Genomic DNA, 20,444 nt, shown 5'->3' on the forward strand with positions numbered 1-20,444 from the left:
CCAGACTTAAGCTGGAGGAAAAAGTGCCAGCATAGTGTCCACCTAAAAGTAGCTAATTGACCAGAAAACATATTAAGCTTGGGTCTGGGACAAACAAGGCTCTTCCCATCTCATCAGCTAGAACACAGAAAAAGGACTGGCCACAACCTGTAATAGCTCTAAACGCCCAGGGAGCCCAAGGGCTTATAATTCCATAACAGGACTTAAAAAGGGGTATGAACACAAACTAAAAGAAACCCTCAACCTATTTTAGACAGAATCAATAATACCCTAATGGGTTAAATCTCAAATGTTGCGAACAAAAGATTGTGACCCTAGAACTTAGAGGATGGATGATAAATCCTTTAGCAGTGGGTCTACTCTTCTCCTTTGAGTGACTCCAACTATTACTGGTGTCCCAAAAGCATTGATCCTAATAGTGAAGAGTAAAAAAAGGTCAAACGGTGGACCAAAAGCACCCTAAGCAGCCAACAGTCAATACAACCATCAGTGGCTTTGGAACAAAATAAAATCACTGTGCCTAAGGAGGGACCTTCATGAGAGAGGCTCCAAAACTCTCACAAATTAAGTAAGGCAAAGGGAGAACCCTATTCTGAAGATCTCATCCACACAGAGGAAAACAAGCATAGAAAGCTTTACCTTTCACTTTTACGTCCTGTTTTCACTGGGTGGGGTTGAAACTTTGGAAGCCTTTGTATAAGAAAGGCACTACTGACTCCTATGCCCTTCTTCCCCATTCTCTAAAAGGTGTCCTCTTAAGACATAAGTGTAAGTCAGTTGTTAATGAAGTTGGAGAGCAAAGGCGGTGAAACATTATTAACACTCAAAGGGAAGATCAATAATCTCATTCCTAGTTACCTTAAAGTAAAGGTGAAACTCAGCCACTCCTCCTGGCAAACAAAGATGGCCACAACCATATCTTTGTGGTTTGTGATTTAAATGCATTGTAAAAGGTTTACTTGTGTCATCATATGCTCATTATGCAGGTAGGAATAGCATCAGCCCACCCAGCACAGCTTGGTGATTGGTTGTTAATAACCAACCAATCCCTGACAATGACTGAAGACAGAAGCACCTTAACATTTGCTGATGTGTGCTGCATGGATGAACTCTGGTAAATCCTTTTCCTGATCTGATTTCCTCCATGGTGGTTGCATTTCAAGTAAAAGGGATGAGACTGATGGGAGGAACTGAATGGAGCATCTGGATGAGAGGACCAATAGGGAAAAAGTGCAAGTCCTTGTAACAAGAGCCGAGATTAAGTCACTGACACCTTGCCAAACCTCCAATGAAAAAAGGGAGAATGCCCTCTATTATGCTGAAGGAAACAAAACCAAGCACTGAAACTCCAGGTGGAAGAAAAATTAATTCACACCAGACACAAAACTAAGTTTGATTGCCTACTAGGCTGCTATGGGGGTCCTCAGAGCAGATCTTACTCCAGACCCCAGAAGGGCACTACAGATCATGAAAACATGAGAATAATGTCAAAGGCCCTTGGTGCAAGTCCTATGCAAGGCCCACAGATGCTAATAGGATACCTCAGGTGGAAATATGCAGCCAACAAGAGCCAGAGGCTCACAATGCAATAATAGTTTATTACTCTCAACTTCGATCTAGTGAAAAAGTGCTTGGAGATTTAGATTTCAAGGTAAAAGTAACACCAGGACCATCTGGAGATGACCAGACCAAAGAGTAAAGAGACCCCAAGATGAGGGTGAGATAGGATCCAATGCAACTCCACACTTTAGTCAAAAGCTATTTAAGAGATTTTGCCTCTTCATATAATGTTGCTCGTCTATTGACTGCTCATCGTGAGATGGAGAATTTTGTAAGTGGAAGAAGTTATTACACCCCCTAAAGAATGACAGAATGAAGCAGTCAATCAGAAGTTTAGAATGTGAGCACTAACTACTGCTTGTTTTACTATAGTTCTTTCATAGCCAAGTGAATGTGGAGACCAGGAACATGAATCCTAAAATGCATATGTTTGTTAGCGTGGAGTTTAAGCTAGGGGAGACATGTTCTTACATTATTTTGGGACTTCACTGAGGCTGTCAGTGAATCTTAATTGCCCTTCCCCCTTCATTAGGTTTTATCACCTCTATCACAGACATTTAACGGCTGGGTGAGAGATTAAAAATACTGGTTAATTACACTTACAACTTTTAGACTACTTTGTAAATCATGGGAACATGTTTGGTCTACAGCAGTATTCCATGTGTGTTCGGCAAAACATGAATTTTATATGAATTACCACTTGGATAGGCAAACAAACCAAGTACACTAACTTGGACAAATAGGAAAAGCCTTTCTACTATATGTTTGAGGAATCAAAATAAGTACATTCATTCATTTTATAAAATGGGTAAATTTACTGAGATTGACAATTTCTTTTCAATATATGAGAATGACCTATTACTGCTGGCACCATCTCATTGGAGGTTACAAAGGATGAAGAACAATTAAAAGTATAGTAATGTTATACTTACCTAGTACAATGTGTAAATTAGCTTTCACTCTATCAATGAAGAAGTTGTACATTGCAAGTGGAGTCGCATCAATCTTTTTTCCTTCTGCCCTTGCAACATTCTGCATTTTCTCAATAATTTCCGCCTTCTCGTCGGCCGGAAAGATGTTGGGTACATCACCCGTGTTCAAAAGCATGTTGATGTCCTCCACAAAAGACTCATCCTTAATTTGGTTGTCGCAGAACAAGAAAACGGTTTGCTTGCCAGCAACTCCAGCTTGAAGCATCACCTTTTTTAAGTCTTCTCTCCACTCATTTGTCGTGTAGTTCTTAGTAATCTCAATTTGAAAGAGCTCAAATGAATTCATGTTAGTGCCAAGCTTGGTGGCACTTTGTCGCCCACTGCCACCAATGCCCACTAGCAAGAGATGGCCATTGTCCTGTTTCAGGACTCTGCATATTCTTGAGATGTGTTCAATGGCAAATTTGAACATGACTAGGGACATGGGGGCTTTGCTGACGTTGTTGAACTCCTCCAGGTAGTATTCCATGACAGAGGTAAGATGCTTCAAATCAGTGATCTCATCATAGATCCTTGTTTCACTTTCTGCTTTGAAGTAGTCTCCAAAGAAAAGATTTCGGATATTATCATCAATGACCTTTCCGGAGTGTGTTAGGTGACTTAGTACCTGTTGAAAATATATTTATTAATGCATCTTTTACAATCTCCCTATGAAACAAGAAGACACACAACCTGCTAAGGCAGGGCTTAGTTTACAGAATAATTAAAACCATAATCAAGTCTCAATTTAAATAACATCTCTCGAACTATCTTATTGATCAGTGGAGAGGTGTGGTGCAGCGGCCAGGGCAGCTGACTTCGGAGCACAGGGTTCACGGTTCGATCCCTGGCTCCGTCACCAGTAAACCCCAGCACCATGTGACTCTGGGCAATAGCTCACTCAATTTCTACAATGGCCCCCAGCGCCTTGAGACCCATAAGGGTGAGTTGCTCGCGCTTAACAAATACAGAGTTATTATTATCAAAATAATTCCTGTAGGAATTGAGTTTTTTTTTTTTAGGGGTTAAGAAAAAAGTCCAATTTAAGACTGCTGATTATCAAAAGCCTATGTTGCGGGCTCAGAAAGGATATTAGCAATGCAAGGAAGTTGGGGTCATTCTGATGTCAACAGAAACCATCCTATTAGCAATGGTATTGTTTTTGCATCAGGACACAACATTTGCACCTTGGTCTGCACGGATTAGACGGCTCAATTGACCCCACTTACTGTACTGGGGCCATATCATAGCACTACAAATAGTAGTCAGTTTATCTGTCACTTGGAGGCACTAGTGTACCTTAGGTTTGATGCAGGTCTCACTGAGGAAGCTTCATGAAGGAAGGGGGTCAGAGAGCTGCCACGTTACTAATCAGGTGCAGCAGCATGAAGTTACTGACATCCCACATTGCTGTCTTGTGATGACTAGCACCATAAAAAGGGCATAGTGATAGTATCTTGATTACCACACATTGAAAAAGCATAGATTCTCAACTGGATGTGGCTGTGACACAGGTGTAGGACAGCAGATCTGTCAGAGATTTGTATATGCCCTGAAAGGAATTGCCCTGTGGGGTCAGAAGCTCTCAAGCCTTGTTTGGGGAACTGCGGACCATTTTTGTAATTACATTTCCATGGCCTGGAACATGCCCAGAGTGGTGTCAGAGGGCTGCATTGCATAACTTGACAGCTGCTGCTAATGAGGTTCATCAGACAGGCTCCTCTTTCACACAAACAGGCCTCCAAGTTGCCTGGACACATAAAGGATCTTAATCGTTTGAGGCCTCCAAATCCCTTATATACCTGCAAGTCTTAAAGAAATCTTCATACGAAGTACCTTTCGTTAACACTTTCACCAGCTACCAGATTCCCAGGGTCCTTGAGAGGAGCAGACCGACAGGGGCCAACCAATATCACTTTACAAGTCAGTCTGAGACCCCACTGGCATCAGAAGAAGGCAGATCATGACATTTTTTTTAAATACACTCCAATATCTCTTAATCAACTTTCTAATTCTATTTATGTCATTATGAGTCAAGCCCATCTCCTTCAGGTATGCACTCCCATGCTCAAACCTCCAATCACAACCCAAGGCTTTAGTCCCAACTCCCCTTCTTCAGGCAACATAATTTAGCCACCTGCCCCAGCACATCCTGTTTCATTATCTGTCTTTACAGACTAGGTGTAATCCTATGAGTAAGATTCCTTAATATGTTTTAGAATATTTTCATTTGAAAACAGGGCATTAGTGGAAACTTTACATTTCCTCCTTCTGCCTCCGACACTCCTGGGAAAAGGTTGAGGGCTCGGCTTATCACATGCCTAATGCCAGGACAAGGGTATGCTAGCACAGCAAGGCGGACCCTGCCAGCCGTCATTCCCCAGATCGGAGAAAATCTTCAGCTTAAAGGTTTTCACCACATAACCTGCTGGGACACGAGGAGGGAAGGGAGATCCTGCATGTCTTGGTGGCAGCCATATGGCTACTCAGCACAGAACTAGAGTCTGCGGAGCGTTGCCATTATACCCAGGCCAATAGCAATAAGTAACTGCAAAAGTATGGGACTAAAGTTTCTCCCTCTTTCCATGTATGTAGATCCTAGGGCTTCTTCAACTCTTTCTCACACTTTTTAAGAAAACATGCATTGCATAAGGGCAGGGCAAATGGGATTGATTCTGGCTAGCCTATATCTGACTGATGAAGTCACACTAGGTGTTGTGCTTGGCTACTCTTATGACATAAGTGTGATGCTGAGTGTAACCTATCATTGGCTTCCTATGAACCCCTTAAATGAATATTTACACCTGAAGAAATTGAAAGAACCCCTAAAATGTAGGTGATTGATATTGAGAATTGCATAATCAGTATATTGTATCAGTGTGCTCATGGTAATGCATAGATTACACCGAGCAGCGAACTTATAGAACATTGAACTATGTGGGATTAGGATGACCCTGATGAAAGCTGGATGATCTGATAGGCTGTACCATAACCAGCTGAGACATGTTGACCTGGGGACGGGGAAGACATTATGCTATCCAGAAACGCCCCATTCATTTTTTTCTTAGTGACAAGGGTGCTCTTTTTAATAATAATAAAAATAAGATGAACAAATGTAGGCATTGTTAGCCTCCTTTCTCCAGTCCCCCAAACTAAAATCACAGGGAACATCAAAGGGCTCCCCCCACAAGAAGGGTTTCCCCCAACCGATACTGTAAAAACATACCATCTGAGAACTGTTTTTGTTGCATATATTTTACATTTTACCATTTCCTCAGCCTAACTGTACATTTTGTATTAAATCCTCATTGTATGAAAAGTGTGGCTATTCCCTTTTTTTTACTGCTTATAATTACAAGAAACTTTGGTGGTAATTGTTGAAGAATGATCTTGCAGAAATGTTTCCTTGTCTTCATCTAGTTCTCTTGTGATACTCTTGTATGGTCTCCAAGCTTCGAGAAGCCATTCATAAGTCACTCATCCCTCCATTCATGTAGGGTTTCCTTCTCTACACATTTCGGATAGGACCTACTATAATGATTGATTATTTTGGTCAGTAGGGGAGAGTAAGACTACACAATCTAGTTTTCTTTATTTTTATTGGTTGATATTTAGTTTCATATTTTTTCCTCACAGAGTTTGACTCTGCATTTAAATATTTTATTTCCAGAGGTCTTTAAAACGTCTCTGCAAGAAATGTGTCATGTCCTGTTTTGTGTGCAAATGTTTTTCTTTTCAGTGAAATTAAAACAAAATCTGTCGTTTAGTTTTTTTCTTATTATTTTGCATTACAGGTATTAAGGACAGTGGAGAGTCTAATGTTTTGGTTGCCCAACTGGACATATGTACTGCGTATATAAAATGTAATGAATTCATTTAAAAATGACCTCAATAAGAACTGTGAATCGTAAGTGTGGTCCAGAATATTACCCCTTAGGTTAAATCTACTAACACCTCTCGTCTTTAATTAATTTGTCTACAACACCTCTTGGGCCTGATGTTAGATAGTTTTTTGCAGTCGCAAACGGGTAATCGGATAGTATGCTATCGCAAAAGTGGTCTGCCCTAGGTACAAACCCCATTTTGCGAGTCGGTGACCTATTACAGACTAGGACCTCTTTTGGGGTTTCACACCTCCTCAGCCAGGATAGCTTGAATCTCGTGGCATAGCGGTCCAGGGAGGACCTGGCTTGGCAGTTTGGGCTGGACTGTCCCCATGAGGCACAAGTACAAGACTGATTCGCATATGGCTGGGTCTAAACTGGGGTGCCATGGTGAGCAAAAGAAAAATGGATTTACCCCAGATCTCTGGACTGGGGGGGGGAGTTTGATTTGCTCTGCATTCCGTGAATCATCTGTGAGTCTTTTGCTTTCTCACCCTATGTGTGCCGGATATGCCCAGACGTGTGTCCTGGGCTCACTGTGCCACTGGATTCAAGCTAGCCTGGCTGTTGAGGGGTGATGGCCTGAAACCGGTCCCAGGATGCTTGTTTCTGGTCCAGGGAGGACCTGGCTTGGCAGTTCGGGCTGGACTGTTCCCATGAGGCACTGGGTCAAGACTGATTTGCACATGGCTGGGTCTAAACTGGGGTGACATGGCGAGCAAAAGCACGATGGATTTACCTCAGATTTCTTGACTGGGGGTTAATGTTTGATTTGCTCTGCATTCCGTCCATCAATTATGTGTCTTTTGCCTTCTCGCCCTAAGTGCGCCAGATATGCCCAGACGTGGGGCCAGGTGTCACTGTGCCACTGGATTCAAGTTAGCCTGGCTGATGAGGGGTGATGCCCCGAAACTGGTCCCAGGATGCTTGTTTCCAGTCCAGGGAGGACCTGGCTTGGTAGTTTGGGCTGGACTGTTTCCATGAGGCACAGGGTCAAGACTGATTTGCATATGGCTGGGTCTAAACTGGGGTGGTATGGTGAGCAAAAGAACAATGGATTTAAACCAGATCTCTAGACTCGGAGTGAATGTTTGATTTGTTCTGCATTTCATCCATCATCTGTGTGTCTTTTTATATTTAAAAAGCAGTCACAGACATGGTGGTCTGCTGACCCCAGCAGGCCTCCATCCCTGGGAGTGCTAGCCATTCCCAATGGGGTCGCAAATTGCACCTGCCTCATGAATTTTAATGAGGCAATTCAATTTGTGACCCCATTAGGAATCACAAATAGTGTCTGAGCCACTGTTGCATATTACATTTTTTGAGGCGCAAATTGTGATTCGCAAAATGACGCAATTTGCGATTTGCAAATTGTAAGGGTCATACATCTGGCCCTTTGCCTTATATCCATCTTGTTTTTTAACATATGCTGACGTGTCAAAAAAGTACACTGGCTAATTTAGGGAGAACTTATCACTGTCCTTCATTTTGAAAAGAAAAAACACTGTATATCCCTCCCATTTTTCAATTCTCCACCCTCAGCATCTAAAGCATAACATGTTCATGAATATGGGAGTTTTCTCAGTCTATGTTTAGAAGGCACACATATTTAGCAAAACCACTTCCAGGCCATAGGCTTGCTAAATTTCTCTTTGAGCTGTGCCTTGTTAGTTAATCTTTTGTTATTTTAGGAAAGGCATGTTCCTTTGATAAATTTGGAATATGAGCAGTGGCGGCCCATGAGTGTAAGAGCGGTGGGGCTTGGTTGGGGGGGGGGGCAATTTCGACTGACGATGACGAGAGAGAATTAAATAAATAATTAATTTTCCCTCATCATCGTCCGTCTAAATCCCTCTCCACCCAGCCCCACCGCTCTTACCTGCATGGGCAGCATATGGTTATGAGGTGCTCTACACACCCCTGGAGACATCATATATTATTAAATTGATTTCGGCATGTAGGTTACTATATATGCATCATCCACTAATGGACAGTATATTCAGCAACCAACTCCCAAGATGGCGACAACTGGAATGTAGGACTTTGTGTTGAAAGGAAACCTATATTACAATTAAGACACGGCTCAGTGTAACCCATCCATCCAATAACCATACCTCAGAAATATGAATACGTTTCATCTTGCCGTTTTTCTCAAAACCCACACTATGGTACACCCATACTTGGTTTGGTAAAATGCACTTTACAATACCTTATCGACACTCTGCTTGTAGCAACTTGAAGTTGTTTCTTTCACCATGTTAAAAAACACCTGTCTATCTTCATTATCAATCAAACGATCGTAGAAGACGCGGTAGACCTCATGGATCCAAAGTCTAATTAATTTTTCTGCATCCTAAAAAATGCAAAATATGTGGAAAAGATTAAAAACAAAGACTGTACAAAACTGTTTGTAGACATGCAACCACCTTTTTAATGTGCAGGGGCGGATACAATCAATGGAATTGAACAATATAATTGTTTATTGTCTGTTGCATGGGTCTCTACTTTGTGGACATTTCATTCACCCAGTTAAAGAAGGTCTCTTCTGGATATGGACCAGCATATGCGTTTAAGGACATTGGACTACGCATGCCTAGCTGAAAAATCCAAGGATATTCTACTGGTTGAATTAAAAGTAGACACTGAAACCAAAAGACACATGTAGACACCAATAACTAGCTACAATTGACAGATGGGGTCAAATGAAATAAAAGAGCAAATTAAGGAGATTTGAAAAAATGATGTAGATTTGTTAGAAAATATTTGTACATTGTCAACTAGAATACTGATCAAGGTGGTCGGATACATGATCAAATGACAGAGCTGGCCATGAGAAGACACTGCTCATTCTTCAAAGTACTACTCTAAAATAGATGCCTTCCTAGGTAACATGATGGAAAAACGCAATTACATTTAGGACGCAAATGTGAATAGCATGAGTTTACAATTCACCATCACAGGTAACACTCAATTGTTTAAGGAATGGGGCCTTACTTAGAAAGCTGTTTGTGTGGGTATGTTTGACATGCATATGCAAATAGCTTCATTTACAGTGCAAGCCAACTTTAGCAAGTCATAAATCAATTTACGCACATGGAGGTTTCTGTGTGAGTAACTCTACTGCTGTGACTGAGGCATTTACAAACCATTTGTTGACGCTTTGCTGACAAGTGCTAGAGTGATTTCCTCCTGAAAAGGTAAAAAGGGAACACCCAACAATATAGTGGGATGTTGTGAAGGGGTATCTCCTTAGGGCAAACACTTTCTCCATTGAATAAAAAAAGAATATTAGCATGTGCTTCTCTTTTGACATGCAAAAATATCTAAGTGTACATTTTTCTATATGAAATGGAATTTACTACACTTTTTCAGGATTATATTTGAAAAGCTGCAACTGGCACAGGTAGCCGGCAAGTGTAAAAAAATTGTGAATGTCAGTTGCAGCTCCGCAAATCTGAGAGGCTAGAAACTTGTGAGAGCAGATTTAGACCTGTTTTCAAGAATGATACTCAAGAAGCTTTGGGAATCCTGAATATGTGGTGCCAAAATACCCCTAACTAGGAGATTATGAGCAGAGGGACATCTTAAAGATTTTGGCGCCCCTGGACCAAGTGTATTTTTGGGGTCCCTGTTTGGATCAGCTTTGACTTTATGATCCAGTTTTCGCTCTTTCATGCCCGCTTTGGCCAAGTCACTGGCAGTGCAAAGGCACACTTGTCCAAATTCGAAAAGTGTGTTCAGGGATAGTGATCTAGGCTTTCAATAATCTAACACACTAATATTAATCTAATCTAGCTCACTAATATTACTGCAAATAATCTTTGTGACACCCTCTAACTTCTCATATGTAAAATCCAGTTTGGATCTAAAAGGAACTTTTTTTTATGGATGTTGCATGAAACAAACATCATTTCTCTGCAAAATGTCTGTAATAGACTCACACATCACCCACATTAAAAAGTAATGAAAGGAAATTGCTATTTGCAACAACCTGTTTAAGAATTATCCAAGGTCATCACGTGAAATACTCTCTGCAGAACAGAGCTGGCTTTATCACAAGCTCCCATGAAATGCTGGTGCCCAGGGCCAGAGCCCACATTGCCCATGCCTTAAAACATCTCTGTATGGGCATGGATTGGTTGGATGCTGTTTTAAGATGATTGGTATTTTTCTCCCATTCTCTGAAGGAAAATGCACACTGTTCTGTAGGCCGAGCCTAGGCAGCATGCATGCGCTGTCTGGAAGACCTGCTGTAACTCTGTACAGGGAGTGCAATTCTCCCTGCTGTGCCGTTCTTCTTTAGTGGCTCCTTATTGGCTGGCACTCCCGATACACCACTTCAGGTTTGTGGCAAGGAGCTACAGTTTACTTATGCTGTAGGTCTTTATGCTTTCACATATGAATGAAACACAAAGTGCAATGTCGTAACACGTTGCCAAATCGCAATTTGTATTTGACATTCAGTATTTGTAAGGGGTGTGTTTAGGGCGTCCCTTCCAAATACCGAATCCGAATAGGATGTATGAATTTTTTGCGACCAAATTTACGGTTGCAAAACATTCATATTTTACCGACTCCTTGAAGGAGGTGGTAACCCAATTGCAAATGGGAAGGAGTCCCCAAGGATCCCATTCTCCTTTAAGAATGGAAAACATTTTTTTAAGAGCAAGCAGTGGCCCCACGTACCACTGCCTATTCTTAAACAATGAAATTGCAAAGTTTCATTTTTTCTTTTTAAATGAATCATGTTTTCCTTTAGGGAAAACGGGCTACATTTGTCAACAAAAAAGACTGCTTTATTTAAAAGCAATCACATACATGGTGGTCTGCTGAGCTCAGCAGGCCACCATTCCTGTGATGGAGTAGATTCCTAATGGCTGGCAAATTGTGGCCTACCTCATTAATTTGCATGAGGTAGTTCTATTTGCGACCCATTAAGAATCGCTAACGAAACTGAAACCAGGTTCATACTTTAGGATAAGTGATTACCTAATTGCGATTCCGAAAAAATCGCAATTAGGTAATCGCTACTTGTAATATTGACATATGTGGCCCTATTTATTTTATTTTGTGTTAATGATACTGCATCACCACGGCTCCGCTGTCATGTTTTTTTTAAATCACTTTATGTGTTTTAGTTAGGGACTATTTCTTTTATTTTGTGATAATGATATTTCATCACCACAGCACCACTTTCATGTTTTTTTAAATCACTTTTTATACACACGGGTGTTGCACTTTATGTTTCAGCACCGTGCCCGCTTTCATATTTACAACACAGGGAGCCATGCTTGTCTGCTTTCATGGTTTTTTTTGCCATACGCATAACTTTTATGTTCACGGGTGCTGCGCTTTGTTTAAGCAAGGTGCCCGCTTTTATGTTTTAAAAAACAAAAGTTATGTCTCATTTCACTTTCTGCTGCTGCTCTCTTTTCGTGGGTGGAAGGTTTACCCTCCTCGCTATCTGCCTGCCCCTACCATGTCAGTGCAGGCCACATGTCCCTCCCTTGGCTTTCACTGCCACCTCTGTGGCTCGATGTGCCCGAGCTGCGACCTCTGCAGTGCTGGGGATGCGGTGGCCCATGCTGCACAGGCAGTAAACTCCTCTATGGGTGGCATGCTCTGGATTTGCACCCCACCTTACAGAGAAAATTGAACCTGACACTAGCAGGGTTCATTTTACTTGTTTGGGATTTCCTCTGAGCGTGCAAAAAGAGGCCCTCACTGGAGGCAGGAGCGGCAAACTCAGGTGAGGGTTCCTTGGCATAGAAATGTGGGCAGGGGCGGCTCTAGGCTCATGGTGGCCCTGGGCAGGAAGCGTAGGAAGAGGGCCCCGGAAGAGGGGGTGCTGGCGGGCGGAGCACGGAGGCCAGTGAAGACGGGGGGTGGGTCAAGGTGTTTGGAAGTGGAACAGAGCCAGAGGCCACCAAATCCCTGCCAGGGGCCGCCACACAAATATGTATCCTTCCTCAGAGGATTATTATATTAAGGATATATATTGGCGTGGTGGCCCCTGGGATTTGGTGGCCCTGTGCAGGTGCACAGCTTGCACATGCCTAAGGCCGCCCCTGATGTGGGAAAGGGTCTCTGTCACTTCGATCCGCATAATCAGATGATGCAGGACGTAGTTGGGGAGCTTCTACCGGATCCGCAGTGTCTAGCTTTATTAAACATTCTGTTTTCTTCCTGACATCCTCTTTATTCGTCTCACTCCATCGTGCCTTGCTCTCCTACACACTTCTCCTCTTTTCCTCTCCTCAATCTTCTCTAGTCCCTCTCCCTGCCTCCTGTGCTCTCTCTGCTTCAACCTCTTTCCCCAAATTGCATCTCTCTCCAACAGCTGTCTGTTGTCTTTCCTTCAGACAATCGTTTTTTTTCCAGCAAGGTGGCTCAGTGATTTAAGCTGAGTACAACATAGCGCTTACTACTCCATGTGGGGCGCTGAAGCGCTTGCCTAAATAGGTAGCATTCTGCACCCAGTAGGGTTGGAATTCCTTATTTGGTAGTGTCGTAAAAGAGACAGGCAGTAACACCTCATAACCCCCCATCAATCCTAAGTGACGCAACCCTTCCCCGCCCCCAGTTAACCCACTATAACAGATTTCCTACCTCCCTGCAAACCCCGGAGGGACGGACCCCTGGCTCCGCCCTTTAATTGGAGAACGCTAATTACCGGACTCCTATTACATTAACAGCCCTGGAAGTGCAGTTGTCCCTAGAAGGGGCAGTTTAGTTGAGTTGTGCGCTGTAGACATAACCGCTTCACTTTATTTCCAGAAGCAGTTCTTCTCTCTTACCTCCATCTTGGGCGGGGTCAGAGCATCCTGGCTCATGGGCCTGGAGACGTCCTCACACCAGAGTTATTTCTGCCTCTCTCTCCCTTCTGTCCTTTTCATCCCAGTTGAAGACAGTCAATTTCAGATCAGTGATGCCTTAGTGGCACTGAGTGTTGGAACATATAATGCCTATGTACATGGGGAAATCAGGCCTGCCTTTGAATGTCATTGTCTGAAACTGTCCGAGGTCTTTGAGTTTGTGATTGTGTCTGCTGTTTGACTGTCTTAAAGCATCTCTTGGACTTTGAGTGAATGCCAGTAGGTTGATATCTGTCTAAAAGCATCTGTTAGTCTTTGAGTCTATGGTGATGTTAGAGGATTGTCTAATATTATGATGGCCTTTGACTGGACTCATCTAATGTTCTGGGAATATATGTTAACATCTGTTTACATTTGCAATATCTGCTAGTGTCTTTTGGACTTTGGGTGTCTCATAGTTTGTCAATCATTTGAGGTCTTTTTAAAAGTTGGGATTGGAGCATTTCATTGTGTCTGGTGTCACTGTTCGATGGCGTATTGTTTTAGAAGAGTACAATAAAGTTAGTGGGTTTCATATCATTATATTGTGGTTGAACAATTGACCCGCATATATACTGCCTCTACAATATATACTACGACTATATAGCCTAAGTATGTATGTAGATTGAAAATAGATTCACTACTCTTACTTCTACATCTGCATACCGAAACAATGGAGTGTCAGCTGATATTCTTAATGCAATAGTTTTGCAAGTGGATATTTCGACAATTATATAATGGTATAACACTGTTAGTGTCATGCACATATTCTACTTCTTTTTCTCCCACCTTTATATTTGTAACAGGAGACAATTCACTTACGTTATATATATTTTTATAACATCCTGCATCTATTTTATTTTCCCGTGCTTCTATGTGAGGTTGGCACTTTACTAAGGAAATGCAGTGCTGCAGCTGCATCTTTGGCCTGCTCAGTAATTCACCATTCTTATTCCTCTAGACAGTGTTTCTAGCTGCTTCTCTGCTCCGGTCGGTAATTCCTCATTTTAAGTCCTCTGCACAGTGCTGCTACCTGCTTCTCTGGTCTCAGTGGTAATTCCTCATTCTAAGTCCACTAGACAGTGCTGCAGCTGCTTCTCTGGTCCTAGTGGTAATTCCTCATTCTAAGTCCTCTACATAGTGTGCCTAACTGCTTCTCTGGTCCCAATGGTAGTTCCTCCTTCTATTTCCTCCAGGCAGTGCTGCAGCTGTGTTTCTGCTCATACATCGTCTCAGTAGCAGCCTATCCCCTACCAAAGTGGGGGCGGGCCGGAGGAGGGAGGTGGGGAGGGTTTCGGTAAAAAATAATAAAAATAATAATAATAATATTAATAAAAATAAACTTACCTTAACGCTGCCGCCACCAGCATCTCCCGCACATCTGATCTTCCTGCTTCTGTCTCTGGGCACAGGCTCGAAGCCTGCCCTGCAACCAATCCTGAAGCTGATCTTGCATGAGAGAAGCTTAAAGATTGTCGCTTCACTGCACATGAGGGCTTTGGCAGGCCTGAGATGGCCGGCCAAACACCTCATGTGCACCACTCCCCCACCAGAGGTGTCATCCCCTGGACCCGGCCCCAAGACTTGAAGACTTGTTAGAGTCCTGGGGGCGGGTCCAGGAGGTTAAAATAAAACGATAATAAAACTGTTTTAGAACCCGTTTTATTATTGTTTTATGTACTGGTAGTGGCAGGAGGGCAGTGCTGCTCCGCCTTAATGGAGCTGCATCCAATACACTCCAGATCAAAACACATAGCTAAAAGACGCAATTTACAACGCTAATAGCTCTAACTCTGATAAATGCGAGACCTATTGCATTGCAAATGCTTGCCAAATGCTGTATTTGTTTCCATTTAAAGTAATCAGAGTCCAGCCAATAGGAAGCCTTCGCTCTCTCCACAAATTGCCTACTCACATGCCTGATTATTTTAGAATATTTGTTACCAAGAGTATTGACTTGCCTTTTATGCCAACTTTCGCAAGCCTCATATGGGTAGAGGGACGCACAAACTGATCAAACGAAAAGCAAACGTATTGAGCCATAGGTGCAGTGCGCTCTACCTACTTGCAAGTGGGTGTGTGGGCAGAGGAGCACTCCTTTTACGACTCGCGAGAAATCTCGAAGATTAAAGACGTAATGCGATTTGGAGGGAGTAGGAAGGAAATTTTCCACAGCCATTTTGTAAATCGCCATCGTGGCTTGCACCATTAGCTTGCTTGTTCTTTATGGAAAAGATAAAAGACCACATGTCATTTAAAACATATATTTGCAGCTGTGACATTTTGTAAAAAATCATTTAAGGAAAAGGAGTTTTGAAGATGGAATTGTTGCAAACGAAAATGAATTACATAGATACCTCATGAATGCTATGTCAAACCCTTTGCCGAAGTGCCAGTCAGCAATCGAGCCAAAAATCTTGGTCAACGTCTCATCATCAAAGGTATTAATAGAAATAATATTCAAGTGACGGGTAAAACGGCCTGTAAAAAAAAGATATAGATATATACACATGTTCAGGATCATTTTTTTTCAGTACTCTTTTCAGAATGCAGACCTTGAGGACTGATCAGGTGAACTTGGATTCTATCTCTGTTCCATATTTAGGGAAGGATGATAATTTAGAGTTTTGGTAGGAGGTTATTCCTCAATTCTCCCATCCCACCAATTTGCGTTTTGCTTGCCTCATCAGCAGACGGGGCAGCTGGTGCACTGCCCATGGAGCCATTACCAGCTCTGGTGGTGGTCTATCAAAGGTGGCATGCAAAAGGCGACATCTTTCTTGCATTGTGAGATTCGCCCTGTTTAGATCACTGTGACTGATTCATATTTTTCTGCCCAGGTCAAACATGCAATCCTCAGACAAAATTGAATGAACAAATATGGGGGCATATTACCAAGCAATAGCGATAATTATCGCTATTGCTTGGTTAGAGGGAAAAATTTACCGCTGAGCTGCGGTGATTTTTACCGCAAATAAACCTTGGTATTACCAAGGTTTATCGCTAATGCGATATAAAATCGCCGCAATGCATGAATATCGCTGAAAAGTCAGCGATATTCTTGCAATACCGAGCTAATGCTCTTAGCCATGTTATCCACCTCCCATTGGATAACAAGGCTAAGAACTGCTCAGGGCAGGTGTTAGCTTTTGGAGATATTCGCGCTTAGCGCGAACATCTCCAAAAGTTGGTAATAGGAGATAGCGATGTTAGCGACTGTTTCCAGTTGCTAACATCTTGACACGCCCACTTTGCATGTCATTAGTGATAAATATCACTGACATGCAAAGTGGGGCCCAAGATGGTCGCTATCTCCTACTAGCTGTCGCTAACTGGTGTTAGCGACAGCTAGGTAATAGGGAGATAATGTTATCTCCGCTTTCTTGGCTTTTAAAGCCAAAAAAGCGGAGATAAACCCCCTTGATAATATGCCCCATGGTGTGAAACTCCCAATTCGTTCCAGGACCCTTCTAACAAATGCCAGAAGACAAATTGATTCTGTGAGACAACTGCCAGTAAAGACAACATGGGAGACAGAAGCTCCTGTACTCTTAGAGGGCAGGATGCTTTTTATCTCAACTCCTACATATAAGCCTATCAGAAATGTAGTCAACAGTTTGAGAAGTAGATGCTGCACAGAAGTTTTGAGAATGGGAAAACTGTCTTCATTTCATATATGTTTAGCTTTATTAGGATTCTGAAGGGTGCCTCACAACATATGGCTGTGTTGGACTTATCACCCTAACTATATGGGCAAATATATTGATATCAATTATTTTGGGGTCCCCACAAGTAACAGGGAATTATTCTAACATTTGATTCGGATATGCAAATGAGAACACTTAGATAAAAAATATAACTGTTTCTGTCATTGACAATGGCAGGCTTGGTTCCTTGCTAGAGAAGAACATTTCGAGTGGACTCTCCTTTCATTGCGTAAATGATCATAGAAATTGGCCATAAGAAATGTTTACGTTGAAAGTGCTGGTCAGAGGATACTAATCAGTAATCATTTTCACGTTGTGATGTGAGGTACAGCCAACACACCTTATTTTGAGGTTCAAGTTGAACTGTGTACCTGTGATATCATTTCTTCCACCACCTGGTGGGCCCATGGCGGAAACCAGCAAGATGTCCAGAAGATCTATTCTGGAGGTGTCCTTCTTGTCGTACCAATGACCATGATCAATCCATTGCCTGAGAAGTTCGATCGGCGGCTGGGCTCCATACACCTCTTTTGCCGGCATGTTTAGATCATCTAGTGGGAAGCAAAAGAATTATGTTCAATATATAGGTATGCGATTATCAAAACCAAACCAGACCTTTAATTAGACCAGGCCAAGCAATTGTTCTTGCTCTTGCTGTCACACGTGGTTCTGGCTGGGATGGAGGACTACGGCTGCTGTTGCAGGAACAGCCTTAACATCAGTTTCAATCAGAGGTTCATAGTCTGAAATCTCCATAAAGACACCTATATTTTGTGTCTATAGAAATTTGGGAGAACAACTAATTTACAACACTCTTTAACTATATAGAACTATGTGAATATATATGTATATATATGTGTGTATGTGTATATATATATATATATATATATATATATATATATATATATATATATATATATATATATATATATATATATATATATATATATATATATTTGAGAGACTCACATCACAAACTATGATATAGTCCTAACATTTCGTACTCATTTATAATCAGTATACAAAAGGCTACCCTGGCTTGTCGGTCCACTGTGATATTACTACTTTCTTTTGTGGTGTCTGTCGGAGGAGACATGCGATAATACACGGAAGGTACCAGAAGTCTAATTTACTTGGGACCTATATAGTGTCCCACATCGATGATAGGACCAAAAAGATTCATCCTAAAAAGAGACCTTAATGCAGAAAAAGCCAGGAGAAAGGATACAGAGTACAGAACTGGAAAGTGTACCCATCAGCCCACTCATTAGTGGAACTTCGTCATCTTTCAAGAAAAGAAAGGGCTGCACTCGAAACCTTGTCAAAAGATACAAATATTGTGATCAAACCAGCGGACAAGGGGGGGGGCCATAGTCATTCAAGACACCACTACGTATCGGACTGAATGTCTAAGACAACTAGGGAACACCCAGTTCTATACACCCTTGAATGAGAATCCCACTGCTAGACTCACAAATGAAATCAAACATCTAGTAGAAGAAGCGAGCACGGAGGGGTGGATTACGTCACAAGAAGCCACCTACTTGGTCACCAAATTTCCAACCACTCCGTACTTCTACACATTGCCCAAGATTCATAAACCAACCAGACCACCACCAGGTCGTCCCATAATCTCGGGCATTGGGTCTCTTTTAGAACCCTTATCATCATTTGTGGATGTTTTCCTCAGTCCTCTTGTCAAAATGATGCCATCATACCTTCAGGACACCAAAGATGTCTTACGTGTATTACCAGAGGTGCAGTTTAATACGGATTCTGATATATTGGAAAGTTTTGATGTAGAATCGCTGTATACTTGCATACCTCAAACAGACACTCTACAAACATTACAAGAACTTCTAGAGGATTCTTCTTTCGACAGCATAACACCTGTTCACTTTATAATGGAACTAGCAAGAATTGCGATGACAGAAAAATGTTTTGCCTTTGAAGATTCCCTGTATCTGCAGATATCTGGGACATCTATGGGCAGCAAATTTGCGCCAAGCTTGGCGAATCTTTATGTCCACCAGTTTGAAACTCATCATGTCCTCAATACCAACAATCCACATCATCAACAATTGATGGTGTGGAAGAGGTACATTGATGATATCTTGGTGGTATGGCGTGGAGATGAACAATCTCTACTGTCTTTTCAGAACTGGTTGAACAGCCAAAATCCCTACCTTAAGTTCACCTTGGAGTATAGCAAAACCGAACTTCCATTCTTGGACCTCTTGATCTTCCATCAAGAAGGCCACCTAGCCAGTTCCTTATACCGTAAACCTATGGCTCGCAATTCTTTGATGAGATTTGATAGCCACCACCCTCGGTCCCTTCGAGAGAACCTCCCATTTGGTCAGTTCCTGAGGGTTCGGAGGAATTGCTCGGACACTACAGATTTTCATGCCCAAGCGAAAGATCTTTCAAACAAATTAAAAACACGACGATACCCTGGCTCTTTAGTCAGCAAATCGTTAAAACGAGCTGCGAACAATCATCGCGAGGCCCTTTTGGAACCTCCATTTGCAAAATCACCTCTCAATAGACTGGTATGCGTTACAACTTTCAACACCTCCTCTTCTAAGATCCAGAAAATAATAAGACAGAAATGGAGAATTCTGAACAGCTCTGGCGAGAGCATCCCTTTGCCACTGTTTTAATTTAAGAGAGGTACGAGCTTGAGGGACGAATTAGTCCATACCAGACCTCGACACATCATGGAAGACTCCACATCCACCTTGTGGAACCTCCCTCCTGTACAAGGACATCATCCCTGTGGGAACTGCTCGGTGTGCCCACAAACAAAAAAAAACCCTATCAGTCGACATAGGCACTACTTGACCGTGGCTGCTCAAACGCCACACGAACTGTAACAGCGAGAAAGTCATCTATCTGATCATCTGCCCATGCGGCTTGAGATACATAGGGATGACGATGAGAAAAATCAAACTACGTATACAAGAGGATAAGAGCACAATCAGGCGCAACAAGCAAGCGACCCGGCTCACCTCTCATTTCCTCACTGAGAAACACCATGCAGATGATTTAGAATGGTTAGTGTTGGAACAATCATACATACCAGAACATGTCACTGATGTCTCACAGTTCCTACTAAGAAAAGAACAGAGATGGGTGTTCAAATTAAAAAGTGATACAGAAGGACTGAATGATGACATCCCGTGGATGCAGTTATAAAACCTTCTATATGCATGGTTAGGCACTATTTTGACTAGCGTATACTACTTGATTAGTATATACTACCATAGGCCTACAGACCACCCACACAAGATCTGGCACTTGTCAGCCAACTACTATTCCCATTATTCCTCTGACATAGGTTTGCCTTATACTGCAGGGTTGACCATCTGGCTTTTCCTATACAGACCTATCTCTTGCTAGACGGCATTATGTGCTGTGAATAATGTACCGTCTCCACCTGAGAGTGTGGATATTATGTTCTCCTTA

At 42.2% G+C, this 20,444-nt stretch overlaps 1 protein-coding gene across 1 annotated transcript in view; it reads right to left on the bottom strand.

Moving 5' to 3' along the window:
* The window catches only part of DNAH3 (dynein axonemal heavy chain 3), a 614,138-nt gene that overhangs the window by 115,875 nt on the left and 477,819 nt on the right, over positions 1–20,444 (bottom strand). Inside the window, exons 43-47 of the mRNA XM_086940811.1 lie at positions 17,348–17,527; positions 15,627–15,750; positions 15,335–15,491; positions 8,625–8,768; positions 2,493–3,159 (exon numbers count right to left, since the gene is read on the bottom strand). Coding sequence (XP_086796937.1) covers positions 2,493–3,159; positions 8,625–8,768; positions 15,335–15,491; positions 15,627–15,750; positions 17,348–17,527 — 1,272 coding nt within the window. The remainder of the gene's footprint in view (positions 1–2,492; positions 3,160–8,624; positions 8,769–15,334; positions 15,492–15,626; positions 15,751–17,347; positions 17,528–20,444) is intronic.

Source organism: Lissotriton vulgaris, chromosome 10 (assembly GCF_964263255.1).
Source record: "Lissotriton vulgaris chromosome 10, aLisVul1.2, whole genome shotgun sequence".
In the NCBI taxonomy this organism is placed as follows: domain Eukaryota; kingdom Metazoa; phylum Chordata; class Amphibia; order Caudata; family Salamandridae; genus Lissotriton; species Lissotriton vulgaris.